Here is a 26,576-nt window from a genome sequence, read left to right as displayed (position 1 = left end):
TAAACTGTTGCTGTACTGTAGTACATTTGGTTTCATGATGGCAACATTTTCAGTCAACTTCATGTGCATGGAAAATTCAACAGACCTTTAGGTAATGTTTCGAGCATCCATTATCTAATTAGGACTAACAACTGTGCATACAACTAAACATAATCTGCTTTATTGCCAGCGACCCGCAGACAGGGAGGGCTTGGCCATTTTGGTTTGCGGCCTCATTAGTCATAGGTCAAACAAGCACTTCGTTCACAATAAAAATCCCCTGTTGTTTCTTTTACAACTCCTGCATATGTCAGCAAGGGGAGATTGTAAGCAGACAACGAACGGCCAAAAAGATGAGGAACATCCGTTGAGACGTTGCAGACTAACAGATGGGCAAATACAGGGAGCTGACGTGTGTGTGTGTGTGTGTGTGTGTGTGTGTGTTGGGTAGGGGGAGGAGTTCAAGTGAGTTTACCAGCACCCATACTTGGAGTGCGGGTGTTGTTAAAAAGCAGGGGGCGTAGCATCCCTCGCCTCATAAAAAGAGGGTGTGTCTGTTTTCCGAATGAATGAACAGGACGATAAGCTTTGAAAGGGTCTCACAGGAGGAAGAGGGAGAGGGGTGAGCCAGGCCGGGGCCTTGTTGTCTTTGGCTTGTGAGAAACACACTTTTCGGAGGGGCCGCTGAGTCAGAGTGCATGTTTTGACTGCAATTCAAACCAGACAATCCACTACTACACTGTTTGGACCCGGGGCAAAGGCCATCTGGGGAGTAGGGTCAGATTTGGGGAAGCGTTCAATCTTTTTTGGCTGCTAATCTCTTAGATTGAGGGATGATGCTGAAAAAGGTGCGATTCAAGGTAGGAAAATGTTCATCTTTTGGTTGATCAAGGTAAACATGTTATGTATGAAAGAAGTGAATGAAATTGGAGAGAAATTGGCAGGTACAGCAATATCCATCAGGGCAACTTCCTGAAGGATAGTGGGAGAAATAATCAGGTGTGACATGGGAAATTCTCCAATTTCATTGACTTTATTTACTGCAAATGATTTTTTCTTCAACTATTTATGTCAATGATGTGTAGTAATGGGAAGGCAAGATGACAGATGCCCTACTCACATTTTGTGAAAGTTTGGTTTTCTTAGTGCTATGACATTCCTTCTTTATTGATGTCAATTGTGTTTTGGCTCAATAAATGTTGGAAAACGTTGCCCTTGAAAAACATGGATCTTGAGATCAAGTAAAGCTGTCTCTCTATCTTCGTTCTTGTTAAAGATCTTAATCCTCTTGCAAGTCACAAGTTCTGGGAATCTTGGGAAAACCAAACGGAATATAACCGAGCAAAGCTTATTTGGTTCTTGTTGGCTCTTCATTAGTGCTCCTATTGGCAGTGCAGTTCAAAGTAAAAAACTACTCAGTCGGGACAGTGACACTAGAGTGTTAATTACAATGGAACAGGAACAAGAGTTCATGTAGCTTCTGACTTGGAACTACTTTAGCCAACTGACTCAGTAGGTCAAAACCTAACAATTGTCTAATAAAAAGAAGCATCTTCAAACATTTCTCAAAAGCATTTGCAAAATGAAAATTATGTCTCAAAAGCTGGAATTCTCTATGCTTGTGTGGAATTTTCTGTCAGTAGCCGTTTAAACAGCAACAAGTTGAGGTCCATTCAGCATCTTTTTCTTCTCACGCGGCCCTGCTACATTTTGTCTGTCGACATCCAGCTGTAGTTTGTCATACAATGTCTCTTGTATACATTTTTAATCTTCTTTCAAAGCATATCTATACAACTATACATTTAGAAACCACTGAGAAATATTTAGTAAAGACAGTCTCGGTAACAATTGCATTCATATTGTCACTAAACCACTGGGAAAATAGTCTATATGTGTATCCTTAGCCATGACAGTTGTTGAGGGAAGGTTACTGCAATAAAGCAAATTCTTCTTATCACAAGGCCAATGTACCATCATAAAGATGATTAGACCCTACTGGCAAATGTTATTGATTATATTCAGTTCCCTATACTATTGGTTCTAATAGGTAGATAAAGTGGTAGACACTACTCATATTTTAAGTTAATTGCTCATTTGCAGTCCAGAAAGACTCAAAAGAAAGATAGTTGTGTTTTTGTTGTATTGGAAAATGAATGAGAGAATCCCTAAGAATATACAGGTATAAAACAATTTTGGCTTGATTCGACCAAGTTGAATGAAAATTTTGGGCAGTTTTGTGAAATTTCTATTTTAAGAATATGTTGGATGTAGGTAAGGTATTTGAATATTGTTATAACTTACTTTTAATTAATTTAATTTAATAGGCCAAGACAAATATCCAGTATTTTAAACTATTTCAAACCCACTTATATTAAGATACCATTAAATATAATCTTGAAACATCACACTTATATTAAATCACACTGTTTTTTTGTAGTTGTTGTTGCTGTTGAAAAGTCCTTTTATTTTGCAGTTTATCACAAGGACAGAAAATATCCTCCCATTCTGAAATGGGCACGACATTCTAGCTTTAGACACTAAGTGGCGCCAGTGTTCCTCTACCTACATCTGAACATGTTACCAACATCACTACCCTCCCCAAATTAAAAAAGAAAAGAAAGAAAGAAAAGAATAATAGGTGGCACATTTCAGAATGGAATGACAGAGCGTGACATAAAAGCTGTCACGGAACCTATTGTTACTATACGCCACCACTCAACAATAGGGTTGAATAAAACATCTATCTGGTGGCACATAGTAGGCCCATTACAGAGCTGCCACTTCCTGCTGAATGGCCTGTGGGCCTGATGGTGAGGGGGGCCAACATGTGGGAGTCTGATCTACCACCCATCAAGTCAAAAGAACAGTCTAACATAAATTAATATAGACGATGGATGACCCACTTCCCTCTAGTTGTCAATTTCCTCCTTCCTGTCATGTCTGATTCGATCAATAATTCCCCCTGATTTTATCCATTGAGTGATATTCTTCAACCTAATTGCAAAGCATCTAGTCACTATATACATATGGGCCTTTTGATGCTCATAATGAGGGCTTCTCTCAGTGCTGCCCTCAGGTTATGCTTCTTTGCATGTCTGTATGGAGGCAGTTGGATTTGACTGGGTGCGTGGGCACCATTGATGAGGTATAAAAAGGAGCTCAGCCAAATATGTTTAAGATTACCGTCTCAGGTGTCTGCTTATGCAAAGTCCAAAATGTGTGTTCACATAAAGAAAGTTTTCCTCTCTAAACTCAACTGCCTTGTGTATCTGGAGGACCAACATTGAGTTTATAAACAGGATTGTCTTTACGCATCATTATAAAGTGAAAGTCTATGCAGAAATAGGAAAAGAACAGTATAAGTTGAATGGACAAACAAAAGACTGTTTAAATAATAGTGCATTATATTATGTGATGCTCACATTACATAAAAATGTTGACATTGAACAAAAAGTGTATTTTAGTGACAGGATTGTAGCAGTTGTAATTTAGTCGACTCGAATTAAAGAAAGAAATTTGCAGAATTGTAGCCAAATTCAATGCATTTTGTCACTTGGCTGCATTATTGCACAAAGCCCAAATGACCTAAAGCTCATAAAAACCCGGTGTTATACGTATTTGTTGGAACGAGGTCTGTAACATGATGCCCAAGTAAATGAGGAAATTAAAATTGTGCCGAATAGTCTTGTAGAGTAGGTGGGCTGAGCTAGAAAGCCAGGTTCTTGCTGACATTAGCAGATATTATGTTTAGGCCGACCTACAAAATCCTGCTGCTAAATGGTTGAAAAAGTATTTAAGTCCTAGCAATTCAGCACTACATGTTTCCTAGGCTGTACACATGATTTCAGCACATATCTTCAAACATTGTTATTCTTAGGAGGAGCAGTGACATGAAATGCATGTACTACAACAACCATGTTTGAAATGTGGCTTGAAAATGGCCTCAAGGGTTAAATAAAAGTTTTATGGTAGCAACTGTTTTATCCTTTGGGAAGATTCTAAACTAGTAAAATGTCGACAAGTGCTGTGGAAAGCATTGTGTTTAACCTTGAAGGTTCCAATGGGTGTTATGAGATTGTTTTACCTTTTTTTTTTTTTTGTACATGGCCACCCCGCCAGTCAGGGTCATTTCAATTGCAGCTGTGTGATTTGAGTGGGACACGGATGTATTTGCTTAAATTTAATCCCACCCACTCGGAATGGAATGTTAAGCACATAAGTATATATATCGTAGTTCTGCATGCATTTAACACCCACAAACACATTTTGGAGAGTCAAATGAGCAGTTTGGTCAAAAGAGAAGATGCACCACTACATGTTCTATTTTGGTAGATTCTGAGAAAATGTGGATGAAAATAGACGAACATTCTTTCCATGTTTGCATAATTATACTTTGTCATCATCCTGATGTTTTTATGAATTATACAGCACAGAGTAAAGATGACATTCAAGACAAAATGGACATTTCCTTTTGTTTTTTATTTATGAAATATGACCAAATCAGATACATAGCAGTTACACTAGTTGTAAGTGCAACATTGTGCAGTTCCTTCATAGTGATCTGTAATAATTTAATATGAATAAATGATTGAAAAAACAAATATTATTTGCACTTTGTGCTCCTGTGAGATGCACTATGGGAATAAAGGCACTGGCCTGAGAGGCAAAGCTAACTAAAAATAAGGTAGATGAATGACATCAAGTCTTTTGTATAAAAAGCCATCTCTCAGATTTGAAGCTAATTTTAATACTTACCATATCACGAACAAAAACAAGAGCTAATAAATCTCCTTAATAGTGACTCCTACAATGTTACCCACTGAATTGTTAAGCATTTTGCTCACACAAGTCCAGTTGGAGAATATTTCTTTTTTTATGAACACAGGACCTCTTTATTCAGAAGAATGAACGCCTTGTGTATTGAGGCGAGTCGAACCGGGCAGGAAAGCTAGGAGTATGCGGTTCCATGAATTTGTGTGTGTGTGTGAAAGAGCAAAAGTAAGCCAAGAGATTGAGAGGGAGGAGACCAGTAGCAGCAGTTAGACAGTACATGTCAGCAGTGTGTCAGCCACATGGCTTTATCGTACTTTGTGTTTTGACAGCAACAGACAGTTGTGTATGAGTGTGTATGAAGATTTAACCTTGATGACAAGAAAGGACAGGAAGCGTCTCTTTGGATCTCCAGTTTCGTTCTTCTAACTTTTTGACATCAACAGGAGTTTTCACTTCCATCTGTGTAGTGGTTGTGTTCATACAGTTTCCATCAGCCATACAACTTTATCAGGTAAATATGGGACAAATTTGATTAGTTTTTCTGAATGCAGCTTTTTTAACCCATCTCTTTCCTCAAAGGTGAAATTTAAACTCAATTTGACATCAGTCTAGGCACAACAGTTGAAGCTTATCATGTCCAGAACAGTCACCTTGTTAAACCCTGTAAACCTATGTAACGTCTGGGATTATGCAGTCAATTCTAAAAATGAAGAATGTCAACATTTACGGCAATTTTTTTTTTTTAATTAATGAATCCATTTGGCATGTTTTCATGGGCAGTGCCTTTAAATCAGTTTCTAAGAAGTTGGAAAAATACATTTACTGTCTTCTAAAAATGTGTATATTTTTAAGTGAAGTATTTTGATTGCATAATAGATACTCACCTATTATACCATTTACATATGTATATTGCAAAATACCATTGCAAAAGGAATGACCAAAACTACATAAGGTTAAGTGATGTCATCATTTTAAGACTAATGCCAACTCTTGTAGATTTGTTTATTTTAGGTAACAGACTATGGCAGTTACTTAAAAAAAAGTTCTCTCTCCTGGTCAGAGATGATCTCATCCCCCAAGTGGTGGACGTTAAATCTATTTTATTTTTTGACTCTATTGGTATTGATGTGTCTTGATGATAGCAATAGGAGGAGAATCTTGGAGGTCCTAAGAATTGTAATAAGGTGGTATGGCCATCTCTATGTAATACTTTGCATGTGATGGTTTTCAGGCATAAAAACATTTCCTTACATTGCTCATCTATGGGAAGACCTGTCTTTGTCATGTAACATTTGCATTAAATGAGAAAAATAACCCCTGTCATCTTTAAGGTTTGTTGTACCAGTACTGGAGTCAAAATAATTAGTGCAGAGGCCAAACAGTCAATCATGAGTCTTCCCATAGAATTTCTAATAAGCAGGCACAAGAAAGATTGTATGGGGCTTCATGGGGCCCCCAACAAAAGCAAAGCAAGGACCTATTCTTCCACATTCCTGGCAGAGAACGTGACTATGCAGCAACTCTCCAACTGCTGATTAGAAATTATTTGTTACATGACTTCATTTTTTAACAAGCCTGATTGGGCCAGCACACTGGCTCTCTATAAATCTCCATTCATTCTACTCTTGTGGCAGGTCATAATGCGTGTTTGGTTTTGTGAGCACGTCACTTGTGCTGATTTCAACAATTAGCACCTTCAATGGATTGAATCTGAACAAAGCCTCGAAAAGGATTTTCATTTAGTTTTACATCTATATTAAATAACAATAATACAAAATTAATATATGCAGAAATTCAGCTTTTCATTTCAGCCTAACAACAAAATAATTACTCCCAGACTTTTTAGCTGTCATTACTCTCTTCAACAGATTCTTTTGAGCCATCTCGTTGTTTTTTTGTACATGCTCACAATTTATGTCTTGGATTACTGCTGTTTACAACTTAAAATGTAGGAAAATAATGACAATAGTGACAAATTTTAAACTTAGTATGGCAGTGCTTGTGGCTAATACATGTACATCACAGCATGGTGTTAATGAGCTCCTTTTACTTGCCTGTGTTTTCAGTAATTGCCTCTCAAATTCCCCAAATGAGGCTTCTAGGTTCATTGAATACTTCAGATTCTTTGTAAGTACAAATGTGCATATAAATGATAGGTTGACCATCAAATATAAATAAAATTGAGTTTTTCAGTTACTGGTGTAGAGTACAGTGCTTAGGTGTGGTTATGATCTATCAGGCGATAGAGTAGGAAAAAGTGAAATCAAAACGAGTATTCAGCTTGATATTCCCTTGAAGAAGTATTGAGTAAGTGTTTCCAGGGGATGATGAATTTCCACCCAATGTCTTTGGACTGAATGTCAGGACACAGAGAGCAGTCTGTGAGCAAGTGTGCTGCTTGGATCACTTTCCATGACTCAAAAGGATATCCCATACTGCCTCCCTCACTATATTGTTTACCCACCCCTTCTCTTGCTCACACCCTCACTCCATTCCCTTCTTTCTTTCGTATACTACTAGTTTACTGCCAACAATGTTTAAACCTGCATCTAACAAATTGGATTGCTTCTTTGGTAAGTGTGGATACTGGGTGAGTAAACTTACCCAGGGATGAGCTTAAAGATGACAACAGAGGGAGAAAGGTACGTGAAAATGGATTATTGTTATTCCCCAGTTTATTGCATACATTAATGCCTGCGTGAGTTTTCTTCAGCATCCCATAGAATATGCATGCTGGGCTTGTCTGACATAGACTTGAGCTTTGGATAAAATGTGTATAAATACATTTAAGCATGTAAACTCCACACTGTGTGACAATCTTGCAACAGTCCTTCCAACCATCCAGGCCAGTAGCTCAAAAACGTTGAGTTGAGAATAGTGTTTGCATACTTTTGATATTTGGAAGCAGTGATTTGGAGTATAAACTTGGTCAAGAGAGAAACAATGCATAAACTTGCTGGTTGTCATGTTAACAATGTGTGAGCATATAAACAATGTGACACATTTATTGAGATTTTGCAACTTTGTCCACCTCATCAGAGCAGAGGCGGGGAAAAAATGATTGAGTCATGCCCACAGCAGTTTCACGTCAAAGATGACATTTGCTGTGTTTTTATATCATGAAAAAAAATGGCTTTGGACAGAACTGGACATTACAAATTGGTTCATGTGAAAGAGTTAGCAGTTTGTCTGCTTTCATTGTTTTATGCGTCTTGTATGAGTGTGTATGACTGTGTGTGAAACATAACAGCCTTTGACCTGTGGCAACCTTTCTAAAATGTAATGAATTTGTGCGTGGTATGGAAGATGAATTACTTAATTTTATATCACCTTTAATATAAATGTCACATGTATTTCAACTAATTATATTCATTTATCTTAAAAACAAGAATAAAAAAAAGTTGAAATAAAATTTGAGCTTAATTTTGCAAACATTGGCCCGACGAACCTTGACCTTGTGCTGTGTCACTAACAGGAAATGATTTCCTTGCCACACAGGAAGTCTACATATAGTGACAGTTATTTTCCTCTTCTCTTGGTCTCACAGTCCATCCTGTGGATTACATCCCTATTCGGACTGGTAAACAAGGAAGTTGAATTTAGAATTAAATCTGATTTTAATGCATGAAAATAATGATGCAGACCTCCAAACCAGTCAGGTCATGGGAGCAGAAACTTCAGCAGGGAAGCACAGACTTCCACAGCTCATGAAAATAGATGAGAGGAAGAATGTATCTATCAACCGGTAAATTGAGTAACTTGATCTTAACCCTATATATTTAAATGCATAAAAAACTAAAACTATTCAAAATAAATTAAACACAACCTAATAAAAGAAAACCCCAAAATATTATAATTCTAGTCTGTGTGGGCAGTTGTTTTGGCGTGCTTAGGAGTGATAAACCTTACACTAGCTGAGTTAAGACAGTAACATCTTCAGCCTTTGTTTACTGCATTTCTGTGGTTACATCCAAAATACACAATGTATCATTTTGGTCGAAATGGCAAGGAAAAACCTTCCAGTGTAGGATTCCTCAGGCCTGTGCTGAGTCACGTGTTGTTAAAGAAGGCCACCAAAAATGTGTCTAGAATGACACATTTTTGTGGTAAGGCACAGATGTTTTTTATTCTCCCTTATGATATTTTCCGAAAGCTGTTTATTTGTTTGTCAAGTTTTCGGTCTCTAGTTTTTCACATTTTCCTAATTGCAAAACAGCTGACACATTTGCCATAAAGAACAAGACAATATTCATGTCCAGTTTGTGTTGAATTTCATATTCAGAAATATTTTAAGGCAAGTTCTCTCTTCTTTTGGGCTAGCCGGCAAAAGGGTAGTTAGTGTGTCGGCCTTACAGTTCTGGGGTCGAGGGTTCGATCCCAACTCGGTCCTCACTGTGGGTGGAATTTGTATGTTCTGACTGCTTTTCATGAATGTCAATCAAAGTGAAGGATGGACGAATGGCTCTGCTTGAGTGATTTGTGATGTCCATCTAAATTATTTACATTCAGACGAAGCTGGGCCAGGCACATCAACAACCGTGGCCCTAGACAAAACAAAACCAAAAATCATGTTTATATGTTGATCATTTCAGCTTGGGCCAATCTCCCACCAGTCGGGGCTTGTTAACAGTTCACAGGTGGCCTATTATGGTGGGTGGCAACACTAAGGGAAGCCTGATTGTGTTTTTTCCTCATGGTGATGATGATGATGATTGATAGATTTCTGGCCTTTTCGAGGTTCTGATGGTGTTGACATCAAGTATGAAATTGGAGGGATAGAGTCAAGCTGTCTTTGCTCATACTCTAGTCTAGAGTTTAGTTGTATAATAGATTTATAAATTCCTTTGCAAAAAAAGATGCCAACGAGGAGAGTTTTATAGCCTACCAACTTGACTGTGTAGCAGAAGCACCAAGTACAAGTACCATGGGGCCTCTGAATTGTTTCTGCATGAACTCAATAAAACGTCAGTGTTTAAATAGGAAGCAGACGTCAACGGAAATGAAAAATGTGGCATTTTACTGTCCGGCTTTAATAGTCACATAAATTTGTCTCCAACCAACACACAACTCAAATACAAATACACGTTATCATTCCAGATTCCTGTTTGGTTTCGCAGGAGCACAAATGCTTTTGTCTATTAGAAACATCCTTCAAGGGCAAACAGTCTAGTGCTAAGCAGCTGTAAATACCGTCCTCTGACCGTGGTACTAAACTACTGTAGAGTAAATGAATAATTGCTTTGGCTGTAACCCTGTTAGTATCAGCTGTATCCACAGTATCAGCCCGTCCACATTTTTGGCAGTGTATCCCGCTTCTTCTTCTCCCTCCTTCTTCTCCTCTGCATTCCAGCGAAATGCTGAGCCTCCCCCTCGCATTCATAATCCAAATGGAAAAAAAAAGGTTTTCTCATGCATGAGCTGAGGAGCCGAGTCAGCATACAATGTGAGGCTTTATGGACTAGCATGAGAGAAGAGATGGATTGAGAGAAAGAAGAAGAGAAAAAAAAGAATATATAGGTATGGAGAGGTCTTTTTGTGTGGCAAGAAGGGGTTTTGGAAAGAGACAAGCTGTTGAAGTCAGCTACCACTGTCTGGAAGCAAGCAGTTTTAGTGTGGTGGGAACAAACCTTCCAAATTTAATTTATGTTCATTATTAATAATCATATATTGTATGATAAGTGGCTTTAAAGTTGACAAAGTGACATTATTTTGTGCTTTTATATATACAAATTTGATCATATTTCATACTATAGTTCACCAGTCTTTCAGTTTGTCTGTCTGTCCAGGTCTATTGAGACAGACATTTGTGTGGTTGTCAAACTTGGTGGGAGAATGTCTTGAGTTTCTATTTTTTTAAGTGGTTGGTCAAGAAATGGCATCAAATGTAAAATTATCATGAGATTACATTCTACCATTGCAACATGAATTATGTGATTTCACATTTTCGTCCTCATATTTCCACATCCATGTCTCTGTCTATTTCTCACCCTCTCTCTTGCTCACCTTCCTTCACACACCCACACACACACACACATACACTTACACACACGCAAACACACGCGCGCACATATGTCACCTTCCTCCTTGTGTCTTTGAAGCTTCCAACCAGGAATGTAGTTAGTTGTAGTTAAGTGGAGCAAGCAGCAACAGGTCCATTCCCAGTGAGTTTGATGATACGGCTGGACGAGTTACCAGTTAGAGACAAAGAAGAGGCCTTCCCAACAATCTTTGGAGTAAAGGAGTAGTTTTGATACATTTGTTATTGAGTTTTATAGTTAGTTATTTTATCTAGAGGTATCCAGTTTAATCGAGGTCATGCTGGCAGGATTGAGCCAGTAACAGGTCAACCATGACGGCTTTGCGTCTGCTGGACAATTAGAAGAAGGTAATTATCACTTTAAGATTAGAGGATTGTGCTACAAATAAGAGAAACCTGAATGTTGCATTCTTTTTTTTATTCTGGGTCATGTTTGCATTAACAAGTAAGTAGTTTCCCTTATGGAACGCTTTAAACCTGTTTTGTGATTAAGTGTTCAGGATTGCTTCAGTAGAATACTGTAGGGTCAGTCTGCAGAGGAAATACTTGGAGGTAATAGCAGGGTTTTGTTATCTCGAGGGCAGAGAATATCACAAACATATTTTCATACCCTGCAGCATATCATTTTTGGCATGGTATTACAACACCCCCATTCGCTCATTTGTTTTCAAAGATGCTCTATGTTTTCAACATCAAATCACCTAAATGTTTTCTCCTGTACTGTAAATATAGGTGTACTGTAGTGCAAGTTAATACCTGACACGGGTTGGGGAAGTGTGAGTTTTTTGAGTATCTTATTGCCAAAAGACCAAAGCAATATGGCTGATTTCCAATGTATGAACTAGCACTAGGGATTAAATGAGTCGACGGGTTACCTCCTCAGTGCCCAGAACATTTAACTAAATACTACCTTGTACCATATGGTGTGCATGTGTGTTTGTCCTGACAGCATGAATCACATCTTTAGAGGAGAGGTGACAAGTAGCAATCCCTATGTTACACTTAAGCAATTACAATGGGCCATGTGAAGACAGTTTAAATGTTTATTCTTTTTTAAAAAAGGTTTTACATTCATTCATTGGATGATATGTTTATCTAGGCACTGCTAGGATATCAAGGCAATAGTTTTATTGTTATTTTCTGCAGAATAAAACATATGATGAAAATACTTTCATTTCCTTCCACAGGATATTCATGTAAGCCAGAGTACGGCGGACAGCTCGATGGACATGGACCGCTTGAACAGAAACACGACAGAGCGTGGTGCCCATGCCCACCAGGTGTTGAAGGTGATATTTGCATTTGATATAGAAATGATTGTGAGGATAAAATGGTTCCGAAAATGAATGAATCAATGAATGTTTTATATCTTATTAAAATCAATTTTGAACTGTACAGATGAAATTGAGGAAAAACCTGAGAGACAATACATAATACATTCATTTGAATGATTGAAATGTGTAATTATTTCATACACTGCCGTCTAGTGGTTAATGGAGAGCACCATTTTAATATTGTAAAAATATAAACACATGCTGATAGGCTAATGCATATTTGCCACATGGGAGCAGCAACACTCTGTGGAAGTCACAAAGTAAAGCTCCTGCTTTCCCGTCACACCCTCTCACTCCATACCATCATCCCCATTCCCATCCACTCCAGTCTCAGCAATCCTATTATAGTTGAATGTTCCCAAACCATCCCTGGCAGCAAGGCAATGAGATTAACCTATCGGGGCACAGATGTCTTAGACACACAGGTTATTTATAATTGTGTGACTTGCTATTTATTCAACAATTTACAGAAAATATTATTCTTTTTTTCACTTAAATTATTTGACAGTGAAAGGTGAGGTTGATCTTGTTCTTCACCTTGCGAAAATAACACTGGGATTAAAAAAATGCATCCATTATTACAGTATACAACTCTACTGCCTAATACTTGGCTTTAGTTCTTCTAAATACCAAACTATTTAACTAATTACTAGTTCTTCCATCACTAAACAGCTATTCGGACAAGTATCCCTTGGTCACACTGTAATCCAGAAGATAACAAGAAAACATGTGAGCCACACCGTCTGGCTACCAACAGGCCAAGGCTGCAATTTAAATCACAAGTCTGCTGAGTGCCCTCCAGGAGAGTGGTGTTTGTTAATTGTGGAAGACCGAAGTTATGGCAACATCGCCTCACATAAACACACTCTCTTGAACACATTTTTTTTCTTAGTGTGTTAAGGAATGTGTAAACAATGAGAGTAATGATCTATGCTAATTATTTCTTATAATGAAGACATTGACTATGGCCTCATCTGTCATTCCCTGAATGGCGAGTAAATCTCTTTAAGATGGATTCATTAGTGAAGCATTAACCAGCATGTACTAATGAAACATATTGTCACGGTGAAGCACTTTTAGACAGTAGTCATCATTCATAGAGGGCCACATATCGTTATGTTATGAACCCAATTCCCTAGTCCAAATCACACTAAAAATTCATCATGCCGAAGAAAAAAATTTTTTCCTTTAAAATAGCTTATAGAGTTTTTCCTTTACAGAGCACTCCTCTGGATTTGATCCAGTCTGGAAAGGGCCTGAAGTTCCAGGCTGAGCGCCCACACCTTGTCAGCCTTGGTAGTGGACGTCTCAGTGTTGCCATCACTCTACTGCCTTTGCCTGAAGGTAAGAATTTGAGCTTCCTTGCCTAAAAAAAAAGAGTCCACCTCACAGTCTTGTTTTTTTACGCTGTTTGATGGCAGGTATCTTCATGTTAAACCATTTGGCCATGCTGATACCCCTGCTGAGTGCCTCTTTGTCAGCACCTGCTTTTCCTTTATATGTCTGTAGTTCCTTACGTTGTTACAAAGGGTGTGTTTCCTGACACATGCAGTACATCTGGCATTTTACAACGCCATTGATCAAACTCTATTGCATTGCCCCTCTCTAGTTATATTATTTTAGAGAAAATATCAACAAATTATTTGGGACATAAATTGTAGTCATTGCATTCAACAATTAAAGGTTGCCTCCTTTCAGTGTTTACTGTCATACATTGTTTTTTTTTTCCTGCTCTTTAGTGACAGTTGTTGTCCCTTTTTATGGAGAGTTAAACAGTTAGGGGAATGTGAGATGTTCACTGTTTAACAATACCGGACGGGAAAATAAGGCTGTCAAAAAGTTTGGAATAGTGCCTTCATTTTAACATGCCAATGTACAAATAATGTATATATTATAACCACCACTGTTTCTCTGTGATACATTACTGGCTTGGTAGCTGGTACCACCATCAACTATATTCTACATGGTTTATACATTTACACATGTGGTCGGACATTTGAGTAGTACTTTATAGAGTAGTTTAAATATTAAGTTACACAGTTAACGTTCAAAAATAGGCTTTAGCACATGGAACTAAAATGATCCCTTCTTCCCTTCAGGCCGCACAACTGTAGGCCATGGTCCTATGGACATCAACGTCCAAGGCCCTGGAGTAGAAGCTCAACATTGCTACATAGAAAATAGGTCAGGGGTGATCATGCTGCACCCCTGCGGGAACATGTGTGCGGTTGACGGACTCCAAGTGACGCAACCCATTCGTTTGTCCCAAGGTAGGATTCAACCCTAATACATTAAGACACTTTCAAACAGACTATCATGACTTTTCCTTACATCACTGGTATATGTGGAGACTCCCAAGATGGGAGGTTGAATGTGAAAGCTTGACCATGAACCTGTTGTTGTGTCATACTATATAAATATACTTGAATTAAATCTAAAATAAATTGTGTTTTTTAAGATGAGCTCTGTTTATGCAGCACTTTTATGGCTGCATATTCTTATTCTAGTAAAGCATTTATATTCCTTTATTATTCATTTAAAAAACATGCATTGGCTCAGTGTGGGAAGTTGGTTTTAATTAAAAGCTGACTTTTATTAAATAGTTCTCGACACAAGGGGACATGACTTTATTTCTTTGAGCATATTGAAGTTTAAATCTTGCAAAGAAGAAGTCATATTGTAAAGTACGTCACTGCTTCACCTTAGTCATACAACATTCTTAGACATTTACATCAGAGTTCACTGCATTTCCAATGCAAGGAGAATTACTCAGGATGAGTCATTTTACTTGCAGTGTGTTGATTTCCCTCTTTACTTTTCTTCCCCTCACACCTAAGATTATTTTGATTGTGTTATATCTGATCCAACCACCAATATGTAGTGACAATAAAGACTGAATAGACATTACCCACACATCACGGTGTATGGGTTACATATTACTGTAATTACGGTTTATGGTACTTGATGGAGCAGCTTTTTAAGATGTAAGGTTTACAAGAGACCCCCACCGCGCCCACCCTGAAGTTTCCTCCTCTTGCTCCTCCCTTGACAACCCAGTCTCTCCCTCTCTCTCTCTCTTGGGTTTGTCTCAGGGGTCGCGGAGAGCCGGCTGTTCAATCACAGTAACTCCTCTTGGTTGAGGCATTTCATTCGGAATCTACGGGATTAAAAAACAAGAAGGATTTTTAAAGGTGGAAAGTTGGAGGTGTGGCGTGTCCTCACTCAGCGTTCCACTGAGAAACTCCCACGGAACTAGTGAAAAAGTAGACAGCTGGCGTTGTGATCGCTCCGATTTCTGCAGCATACGGCATAGTTTTTGCGGGGGATTATCATCACAAAAGAACACGAGGACAAAGCATATAAACACTCCTGTTGTTGTCTACATTTTTTTCCCCTTTCAGTCAGAAGACGCGTGTTTTTTTCCGCCTAAAACTGCAGAGGTAATGAACGCTGTCGTGAGCGCAGCGGAGCGTAAGACCGTTTATTGGACTTAAAGTAAGTGCGTTTGTTGTGGATTGATTTTGCTCGTGTCACAAATAAAGAAAGACAAACATGGAAAGAATTATATTACGCTGTTGTTGCCCAAGTTGCCAATGTGACAAGGCAGTTTTTTCCTCCAATTTCTCTCTTTACAGTATTGATATAGTACAATTACAAATACATATGAATAAATCAGAATTATTTCCCTTGTTTCTAAAGGTACATGATTTTAATCCTATTTCAAAATTGTTAAACCTATTCCAGTTACTTGCCGGTCACATATTGAAATGATGCATCATGAACAATTTTAAGATGCTCTACTCTACTGGGATCGAAATCGAGAGAAATATCTTTTTTTTTCAGTTCTGTCACTGTCATGTACTAAATTTAACCTCTTGTGCTTTCTACATATTGATCTGTTTGATTGTTGTGGTGGTGCAAGTGGTTAGCGCATTGGCTTCACAACTCTGGGGTCTTGGGTTCTAATCCTTGTCATGTTCACCTGTGTGGAGTTTGCATGTTTTAACCAAGAGGCTGCATTTTGCAGCATATACAAATGGCAACATTTCTTAATGCATTTCTGTATAAATACAACATTTACATTAGCTCCAACTTTTCCCCCAGATGGATGCAAGTTCTGTTTATAGACAGCACTCACAGGTCCAGTCCCGCCACCACCTACTGACATAAGCGGATCTCACTGTCTATGTCTACTGTTACATTGCTATTTCTGGTCACCAATCTGACCCAACGAGGCCTTGTGACAGAAGTAGAAACAAGCTTCACGTTTAACGATTGGGGATTCTAAATGCCTTTTTTTGTGGTTCATACTTTTTGGGACTTTTCAGGCTACCTATCAGGCGGTATTTCTCACAGATTACTGGAGTGATAATGGTAAGGGTTACTCTACGTTGGGAGGAAAACAAAAAGACATTAGGTATAATCGGACATGGTATACTGAAATGTCTAATTTTGTGACAGTGACTCAGTTTGCAGTTGATTGTCAAATGGAATTTTAAGACCAGTTCGTACACTGGAGCTCGTGTTTGGAAATTAGTATCTCATGGCCCACACAGGAGAAAGATATGGAGGCTCTGTTGCAAACCCAGTGCACCTTAAGGACTAAAATAGAGGGGTTGTGGTCATAGTTGATATGATAGGGCTGCCATTTGCTTTTAGGTATGTGTTTACCTTTGCCTTTAGTTGTAACAGAATGAATAGAAGGGGTGGCAACATGTATACAGACAAGGAGCAACTAATCATTGAAACTTAATCTTTAGGTGTCTACTAGACATGTCTGCATCTGGTCACTACGATCTGAATGGTATTAATAGAGTCCTGCTCTCAACAATGTGCTGCAGCTCTTGTGGAAAAAATGTCAAGTTCTGATTTAGTTTGGTTACAATGAAAAGTGTAAAAGTAAAGTGCCACATCCCTTTAGACACTACAACCAGAAACTCTAAAAACTATAATTGTTCAAACTGCTACCTCCATGAATACAGAGTAAAACACCACGGCTTCCAACCTTTGCATTCTCGACAAAGTAGTTTTCCCCTGGTATTTCTAAAGCCTGTGTTTGATTGCCCCTGACTTGTTGGAAAAACACCTATTGGTTAACTGGGGGGCTTGACTTCTTGATCTTTGCCTAGAGTCCATAACCTGTTTTCCATAGCAACAGCAAACAGTAATTAGTATGGCTACTCTTCTACTGTTTGCAACTTTTCACCTACTTCAATGATGCCCCATGATTTGGATAGTTTATTATATTTAACCAGTAATAAATAAAAGTCTTTGTAAATGAAAAAATGGCACTGGGATGTATTTTATGCCCCAACAATGTCAAAAAAAACCTTAAGTATGCTGGGGGATTCTTGAAACCAGCTACAGTCTCAAACCCCCTTCTTAATTTTAAAGTTACAAGAGGTCTTGATGATTTTGGAAGAAAATCAGCATGGTTCAGAAAGAATCATTGAATGCTCACATAGAATAATGGCCCACCGATTATCAAACCTGACTCTGATGCAGACCCCCGATCCTGGGGAGAGTTGTTAAATAGCCCTGTTATTGTGTCATTTAAGACCACCCTGAGAGAATCTGGACACCCAGCAGCCACTACTAACTCATCCCATATCCCATTTCTTTAGACACTATTGACAATGACTTCATCATGTGAAATATTTATGTATATTTTACATGTCTGTGTCCAGCTAAGCATTAGGTTGACAACCAAAACACTTCAGGTAATAGATACAGTAGCTGCTTGATAAAAGTATCGCTTACTGAAAGGGAGTCCCAAGTTGAAAGGGTTTTAGAGCATGTGACAGGCAGCCTAGTGCAGTGGGAATAACTTGTGACAGCAGTCAGGAGCTGACTGTAAGACACCTCACAAAGCTCTACAGTCTGCAATGACTTGCATAGCGTCAGCGTTCTTTGTATTATTGTATATGTGCAAACATTGGGATGAACCTTATGACATGTGAGCACACTGTACTAGAATGTGTAGCTTTTCACTTCTAACCACCCCTGCTTCCTCACGTCTCATCTTTAAAACAAATATTCTAAACAGTCAGCTGACATGCTGGAAAAGTTTTTCCAGTGGTTGGCGTGCAGAGATGGTATTAGGGAAACGATGGAAACTTTGGTCCAGCGAGAAATTCCCAATGGGTCCAGCTGTTCTTTTTAAATGCTACATTGAGCTTCAGGCATAAAGTGGCCTAAACACTGATATACCCTTGTGGCCTAAGAACATTTTATATGATTAGTCTTGTCAGCTTTGACATTTCAATAGGAGTTGAGAAATAATCCATGTTATTTGTATCATTTTTCAAGAATCTATTCTATTTTGCAATTGGGAAATTACACTTTTTCTTTAGAACAAATCAAAAATGCTGTAGCAACTAAATTATATGTGGGTAGTGTCAGAAACCACAGTATTATGAGTAGTGCATTCTCAATCATAAAAAAAAGTTTCGAAATAGTACATGTACACGAATCACCATTTCATTGAAATCATTTTCATTGTATTTTTGTGAACTAATATAAAAGATGAATGCTCTATGTGACTTGTTTGTTCCAAAAAAATCTATGAATCAACATAATTTTAAAAACAGAATGTATTTTAAACAATTCTGTTGTTTTTCAAACAATTACAACCTTTGGCCTCAGAGTAAATATATATAGCTTTTGAAATTTAGTCATAAGTGACAGTCTTCCTCTTAAAGGCAAAAAAAGCACAGTTTTAGATTGCTGACTTGCATGTTCTATATATATATTTACATTTAGCTAATGGTATTCACCTTGACTCCATCATCCATCCTGTGTTCTGTAATACATTTATGTGGTCCTGAAGTTTTATTAGAGTGGGGTTGTAGTGTCCTTGAGGAAGGGTCCAACATTGTAACTGCGATTTTGCTATAACACGTACAGTATGCCTCCTTAGTCCTGGAAAACTGTCAAGTGAAGTGCAATGATGTATTCTGATGGAAAGTGCATTATAGAAAGAATTTGGGTTTGGTTAGTACTTTAAAAAAAAAACAGTGCTTGTGGAAAATGTCGTGCTAAAAGATATTGCTCTCACAGTTACTCAGCACACACACACTGCAGTGTAGGCAGGGAAGATTAGATGAATAATTTCTGAAGTGCTGAGGAAGACATTACTCTCCACCACTCTGGTCAGAGGCAGTCCATTTAATTACTGGGTAGGATCTTATTGCATACACACACATCTTCACTTCTATTCTATCATGCCAATATCAACAGTGCAAGACTTATGTGATGGTACTTAGTGCAGTGTAATCATTAAAATGATGTGTACATTTTCCTCTTGGAAAGTATTGAAGAGAATTTGTTGATTAGACAGATTTCCTTTGTCTAGCAGTTTTTTTATGCTGAGCCAAGTTTTTGAGAGATTTAATCCAGAGGCTTTTGCAAATTGCTGATTGGAATTATACTAACAATACATTAAGATATTGGCTTCCATTGACAGCATTGGAACTGGGCAGCCTGGTGACGACTTGCCATCCCTCCCAGTTCAAATGGAGTGATTGACAATGGCAGCAAATGAATTGAGAGAGAGTTTATTCTTAAATCTTAAACTGAATACATATTTTTCCAACTTAGTTTTTTTCCATAGCATATTCACAGAGCATCATTATTTTTTATTGAGTCCAACCCTTTCCAAATCTATAAAGGAATTTTATGTCACAGTATTATGAAATTTAGTCATCCTAGTCTTTTAGAATATTGTAAAATGTAAGTCCTTTAGATGCATTCCGTTTCATCTTAAAATAAAAGATGTGTTGTCTTTTGAGGTGTGGTCCTGGTTAGGGATCATGAACTGCCCTGCCCTTGTCTGTTTCTTCTGGCAATGGCATGCCAGATTTTTTTCCTGTGTTCAAGATAAGGTGTGAACCACCCACAGTTTGTGTGGATTCTGGCTTCTGATAACTTAGAACTAACACTATTTTCATCATCTTGACAGTTAAGATTACATTGAGACAAATTCCTGACTCATAAGGTCATTCTTTTAGAAGTAGAAGCCGCTACATCGACCAATGGTCCAAAAAGATTCCTGACCCCTATTTTAAATGAACCACCAGATCTATACTGCCACCATTTGTTTAAATGCTTTATAACGATCAACCATCCATGATTTCAGTGCCTCCCCTGGGTATGATAGGTCATGGCTTGCAACTCTTGAGACCATAAATCAAGTCATTATATACAGACCTGTTATGTGATGCTCCCATGATGCTGAAGATTGAGAATCCATCATGAGATGTTGATAGATGGTCCTCAGCTTCCTAATAGCTATATTGATAAACATTTATTGGTGCCAAGAGGCTCCTGTAATTGAGTTCATTATTGTTAGTCTTAATAGCTGTGGACTGACAGTCCGGAGAAATACCCCGCTTCATATTGCTTGACTATGTACTTAATACAGTTACTTAGCACATTTTTGGGGACTTTATTTTGTTTGCCAGCTTTTGACAACGGTTTTGGCATTATCATTTAATGGTGTGTGTTGTAATGTGCATAGAATTCAAATGGCAAGCGTACAGAGAAGTGCAGTATCCTACAAATATCAACTTTATAAATATATTAATTTATTTCCTTCTATGAAGCATCAAACATTATGACATTAAGTCCACTATCCAGTATCCCTTACTTAGTTATATCATATCACCGACAGCAGCAGTTTTTTTTCATCGATGGCAACTTGGCCATTTAACTGATGTATTCATGGTGTCTTATCTGTTCTATGTGCTCTTTCATAGGCTGTATGCTGTGTTTTGGTCAGTCTGCCTTTTTTCGCTTCAACCACCCTGAAGAAGCCATAAGGATGAAGAGTATGATGCCCCAAGCAAACAGTGTCTCTACAGGGGACTACAGAGGATATGGAGGTATGTTACACCAGTCATAAAATCCTTCCTATGACAAGGACTAATAGGACATGTTACTGATTAGATAACATTATCCATAGGATATTAGTTAAGGGATTCATCATGGAACACTTAGACATTTTTCCATCATGTGCTATAGTATTTTATGGCAGTAAGGTATGTAGTAGGTAGGTTTGTGCAATGCAAGGCAGAACCATAGCATTACTTCCACGTGGATGGAACTGGTTATGATTAGAAAATCACAGGCCCCTTTGTTTAGTCAATAATAAGGTCTCAAAGAGTCTTTCACTCCTTATCATTTGCTCAGTTTAACTTCTATTTGTTGGGCTGAAGACAATTCTGTCCCTTGTGGGAAATGAATAGCCTATTCTTGAATGTCGCTATCATACTTTGGTTTAAAGACCATCAGTGGATTGTATGTAGTACGGAAGCCCACAGCTGACTGTTTGTCTAGTAGTACACCTCCAGCATGTTTCATTCTTCATAGTCAGCCATGGTTGTTAGTCATACAGCCACACAAGGATGTATGATGCTCAGTTCAACAATACTTGCCTTTATTTGAAGTTTTACCAGTGTTATATTTCCCAATTTAGTGTTCCATTTTTATTTTGAGCTTTTGTAACTGGATCTTGAAAAAGTCTCGATGGAGTGCGCCTGTAGAATTCAATGTGTCTATTATTGTGGCAAAACTTTTGACATTTTTTTGCACTTGTGGCTGTCTATAGTTTTGTTACCACTTGTTATTGTTGTAGTTTAAAATGCAGTATAGTTGCCACGTATGCCGTGAGGGAGGCGCTCAACTGCAAAGGGTGCCAGAGGTAACACCAAGCCTGTTTTATGTGCATCTCATTACACAGCATCTCGAGGCAAACTGTTTGACTACTGGTATGTTTTGCATTCAGCAAGCTCCAGCTGGAAACCACGTCACTCTAAGTAGAGGTTTTCTTAGCTATCTTAGCTATCAGTGTCTTATTTCCCTTCATTTGACAGTTGATGCTGCAGCGGAGTAAGTATAGCTCAAATGCTGGCTCCTTGGTGTGGACTTCCTGATTCAGTAATGAAAGCCTTCCGTTGTTTAGAGAAGTACAATTTTCCCTAATTATACATTCCTGTGTTGCATTCAGATGAACGCAAAGAGTGCCACTCCCAGTATAATCTTAGCATATCTGCTGTCTGTTTATAAATAAATAACAGAAATGACAATCTGTTTATGAATGGTTAGACCAGAACTATTTTAATTGGGCAAACCCAGAAAACCATTTTAAATTGATTACCATCAGACATTAGACGTTTGGGCAACTAGAGAGACTGCACAGGAACATTTGGAGGAGTTTGTTTCATTACTATTGTAATAAAAGCAGAGGAGAAAGTAATACTGTTAATGATGACATATTTGTTTGTGAATTGTGTAAGGAGGAAATTGGATATTGGGTAGACTTTTGTTAAAAGGCTAGGTATCTTGAATATAGGGGGTTAAGTTTATAATGGCTGCTCTTAGTCAGGAGGATAAACTTCAATGATCCCCAATGAGGGCAAATAGTATTCAAAATTGAGAAACTTTTGCTACTTGCAAAGAGACACTCTTTGAGACAGTTATGGTTTTTCTTTTTGGAAAATGCCACGACTTAGTATTTATTGTCTATTCCCATCTAATGGAATTTTCAGAAGGATGTAAAACCCAGTGAATAAAATTAAAATTGATATATGTAAATGTTTTCCAGTCCTCAGTTTTTGTTCCAAACCAGTCATAACCCACATTTTCCATCCTTGTATTCCTTTTATTTTAACATTTCACATCATATATAATATATTTTAAACTCCAGCTGCATTCAGATTTTGCGCAGGATCATAACTATTTATCATTGCCATGTTATTATATTTTGCACATTGACGACAGCACCATGTATTTTTCACGCGTGAATGGATTTAGAATGAATTTGTAGCTGACTGCTGAGGCAGGAAAACACCTGTAGTTTCGCAACTCGACAGACAGGGGTGCCAGAAACAAGGCCGGTGCCTAGCATCTACCCCGAGCCTTTTAAACGAGAATACGCCGGGGAAGCGTGCAACCTTCCTCGGTGTCACAGCAAGTGTGCCACTGTCACCCGGAGGATGTGCTTCACACTTTGTCAAAGATCAGGTGGACGGCACGAAACGATCGTGGTTTATTCAGTCACGTGAGTAGCTTCCTCACGGGAAAATCACTTCGTATGGTTTTGTATTTGCTTCTTTTTGAGAGCAAAATCGATATCGTTGTTGTGTTGCGATCTTCACATATACACAAACATGGAGTGGAAGTAGAATAGATCGCGGATTTATAGGTCACTGATCCAATGTACTTTTATGCCAGATTCCCTAATGAAGTTTAAGAATGCTGCCCTTCACATCGCAAGACCATGACATCACTTAATGTGCGTTTCCCTAGCAAAGAGATGCGTTTGTTGTGCCCCCTTCTTTCTGCCTCTGTATCCTTTTACTGTGAATTAATAACATCGAGATCAGATTCCTTATTTTTAAAGAGTGCTGACATAAAATATCAACCCTGTAAAAATAAGTACATTCGATTCGATTTTGGTGGCTGTCATTGAACGCCAGTGTGCAGCTGAGCCATGACAAGAGGAGCTACACCAAGCTACTCCCATCCCTGCTGAGCCAGAACAAGCTAATGCATTATTTGTAAGGCTTTTGTATTTTAGAGGGGAAAAATGGTGCAACATATATCAGATGATCGTGCAGATGCATGCTTAATCTCATATTTTTCTCCCATCTTCATCATGATTTCTGGTGTAACTAGGAATTTCCCCCAAAAGTGCATAATAATCATGTGTATCATGTGCAGTATGTGTACAGCACTGTGCAATATGCCCACCCTCACATTGCAAACTCATTGGATAATAATAATAATGATAATAATAATAAAAAACTAATGTTAGACCGGGTGGACCCACATTTCTCTGGTCGAGGGTTTGATCCCAAGGTCGGTCCTCACTGAGTGGAGTTTGCATGTTCTTTCGGGTTTGCATGGATTTTCTATGGAACCTATAGATTCCTCCCACATCCCAAAAACATACAGGGTAGGCTGGTTGAGCACACTAAATTGCCCCTAGGTATGATTGTCCGTCTCCAAGTGCCCTCTGATTGGCCGGCCACTGATTTCAAGTGTCATTCATTCAGAAAATGAATGAATGAATGATGTTAATCCTTCAACGAAATGCTATTTTCAGTGTTTCCAACTCTCGTTTAAACAAGGCAGTCATTCAAACAGTCACATGAAACCACCACTCATTATATATATACATATATTAATATATGACTCTAAGTATGAATACTTAATTCATCTCAATATCCAAGTTGCCAGATCCTGCAGTGGTTCACTTGTTGGGCAGCGTGTGATTGTAATGGAATACTAAAAGATTGTGAAGCTTACTGCTATCTTTTCTCTTTGACCCCTTTTAGACACGGAGAGCTTGGTCAATGGGAATCATCAAGCTAATCCAGCACAGTCCTCCCAAATTGGTGAGAGAGTCCAGTCTGAGCACAGTGCAATTGTAAGCTCGATTGAAAAAGACCTCCAGGACATCATGGACTCGTTAGTCATGGATGACACTGAACCATGCTCTTCGGAAGACAAAAAGCCCCCAGGCGGTCAACCAGTTACTAATTCACCCTTGGCACCCATGGTCAATGGTGGGGGCAGGTATTTGCTATCACCCCCTACAAGTCCCGGGGCCATGTCCATGGGATCCAGCTATGACAATACATCTCCACCCTTTTCTCCTCTCTCTTCCCCTTCAGCAGCCAGCAGTGGTAGCATTACTAGCCCATCTCCTGGCGGTCCACCCCAGGATATCATTTCTTCTCTGCCACCAGTGCCTGCACGTTCCTCTAGCTACAACTTCACCAGCCATTCACAACTTCTTCCGCACCCACGGCCCACCCTACCTAATTTCAATGGTGGCGGCATGGGTCAGAAAGTTCAGGAAAGCCCCAGGCTGCAAAGAAAGATTTTAGGGGACGCTCCTTCTAGCCCTAAACTTAGTCACAGAGGGGTATGCCCAGACGGTATAGAGAGCCTCGGACAGACCACTTATTTGTCTTCAAATGAATCTCTCAGTAGCAGAAATACAGTGCCAAATACCCCTAGTTTTACTTCCAAGTTTCAAATATGTCCTTCCTTGTCTGCTAGTGCAAGGACCAAATCAAACACAGCGCTTCATGAGAGGCCAGCTAGCCCCTTCAGCTTAACTGATCGCTCCATCACCTCAAGCCCGTGTAGGCAACTTTCCCAATCTGCTAAGACCTTCCAGCCTCCTCTTGATCCTATTGTCCATATCATCCAAGGCTCACCCTGCCATCAGACCCCAGAAAGCCCACGCATGGCCAGGCGGAACTTTGAACTTAATGGTGTAGGACGAAGTAATGTGAAAGAACTTCCACCTCTGAGTCCCTCAATTGCTCGTAGAGGTGTCCCAGTACTCCCGGGGGCACTCCCAGGAACGATACCAATTCTAAAGACGCCTGATAGCCCTTGTGGTCTGGGCATGCTCGCCTCAGAGAGCCCAAGGCTTCATCGGAAGACTGGAACGACACCTGCGGATATGACTAGCAGCTGGGGAATGCGAGCCCGTAGTCCTTCACCCACCTCTCTGATGATGGAAAGTGGCACAGGAATACGGAAAGCCAGCTATGGTAATACGCTGTCATCTGCATATAGTCTTGGTTCTTTGCCTGGCTCATCTCCCATGTCCAGCCCCAGAAGCAACAGGAAAATTACAGGGCGGCCGGGAATGAGGGAAAGGAAGAACAGCATCTCAGAAATCAGTGACAATGAAGATGACTTGTTGGAATATCACCGACGACAGAGGGAGGAGCGACTTCGAGAGCAGGAAATGGAGAGATTGGTGAGTGCGAAACACAATTATCCAAGAAAAATGTACTTTTAAAAAATCTCTTCTTTTAGGTCCATTATATGGTTATCTAATTCAACAATCTCTTTTTAGTCAAATGTGTGTCTATGTGCCTTTTCCAAGGTGATTTTGTCAGATCTGTTTGTGAAGGAACATCTTTTGCTTCCAGCAAAACTTTAGTGTGTTTTAAAAGATGGGTCGTCTATGAGTAATACATATTACTTGGCTGTTGTTTATCCCAGAAAATATACGGGAAAGTATCTTAAAGTATATGCTGGTCGCAAATGTAAATAATAAGATAAAAAGATAATAGTACCAGCAACGCCTACTTGAGATAAAAAAAGTCCTAAGTCTTTTCGAGGCATGTTTTGTTATTGTATTGTTCTTAACGCAGACACTCGTAGCTCTTTTGAAAAGCGGAGTGTGCAGCTGCAGGGCCCATAATTAGTCACAGTTGATTCACTGTCTAGAGAGATTTTTCTCTTAGCCCCAAGTCAAATGCATTTATGTCATTCCACACAGAACCATGACTCCCTACTCAACTGATTACAAAAAACAAGTTAGTTGAGTTTTTCCTAGCGAGGTTTATTTAAGAAAAAAGGAGTTATTGTTATTGTGAAATGAGTGGGAGTACACAGCTCTGAGGCAGCAGGAATGCAGGAAG

The 26,576-nt window shown here is 38.9% G+C and overlaps 1 protein-coding gene across 9 annotated transcripts in view; it reads left to right on the top strand.

Annotated features, from left to right (window-relative positions):
- Positions 1 to 673: 673 nt before the first annotated feature.
- phldb1b (pleckstrin homology-like domain, family B, member 1b) overlaps positions 674 to 26,576 on the top strand; it is a 44,213-nt gene continuing 18,310 nt past the window's right edge. For 2 of the 9 annotated variants that reach the window (XM_077723238.1, XM_077723239.1), the window contains exons 1-6: positions 678 to 839; positions 11,977 to 12,078; positions 13,344 to 13,467; positions 14,223 to 14,393; positions 20,880 to 21,005; positions 24,462 to 25,906. In XM_077723238.1, the coding sequence (XP_077579364.1) occupies positions 813 to 839; positions 11,977 to 12,078; positions 13,344 to 13,467; positions 14,223 to 14,393; positions 20,880 to 21,005; positions 24,462 to 25,906 (1,995 nt within the window). In that variant the 5' untranslated portion in view covers positions 678 to 812. Of the gene's footprint in view, positions 840 to 5,015; positions 5,264 to 6,992; positions 7,395 to 10,873; positions 11,138 to 11,976; positions 12,079 to 13,343; positions 13,468 to 14,222; positions 14,394 to 15,210; positions 15,619 to 20,879; positions 21,006 to 24,461; positions 25,907 to 26,576 lie in introns of those variants that run through there. The other 7 variants (XM_077723236.1, XM_077723231.1, XM_077723232.1 and 4 more) reach the window with 7 other exon arrangements.

The sequence above is a fragment of the Stigmatopora nigra genome, chromosome 8 (assembly GCF_051989575.1).
Source record: "Stigmatopora nigra isolate UIUO_SnigA chromosome 8, RoL_Snig_1.1, whole genome shotgun sequence".
NCBI lineage: Eukaryota > Metazoa > Chordata > Actinopteri > Syngnathiformes > Syngnathidae > Stigmatopora > Stigmatopora nigra.
This window is presented reverse-complemented; position numbering and strand designations above follow the sequence as displayed.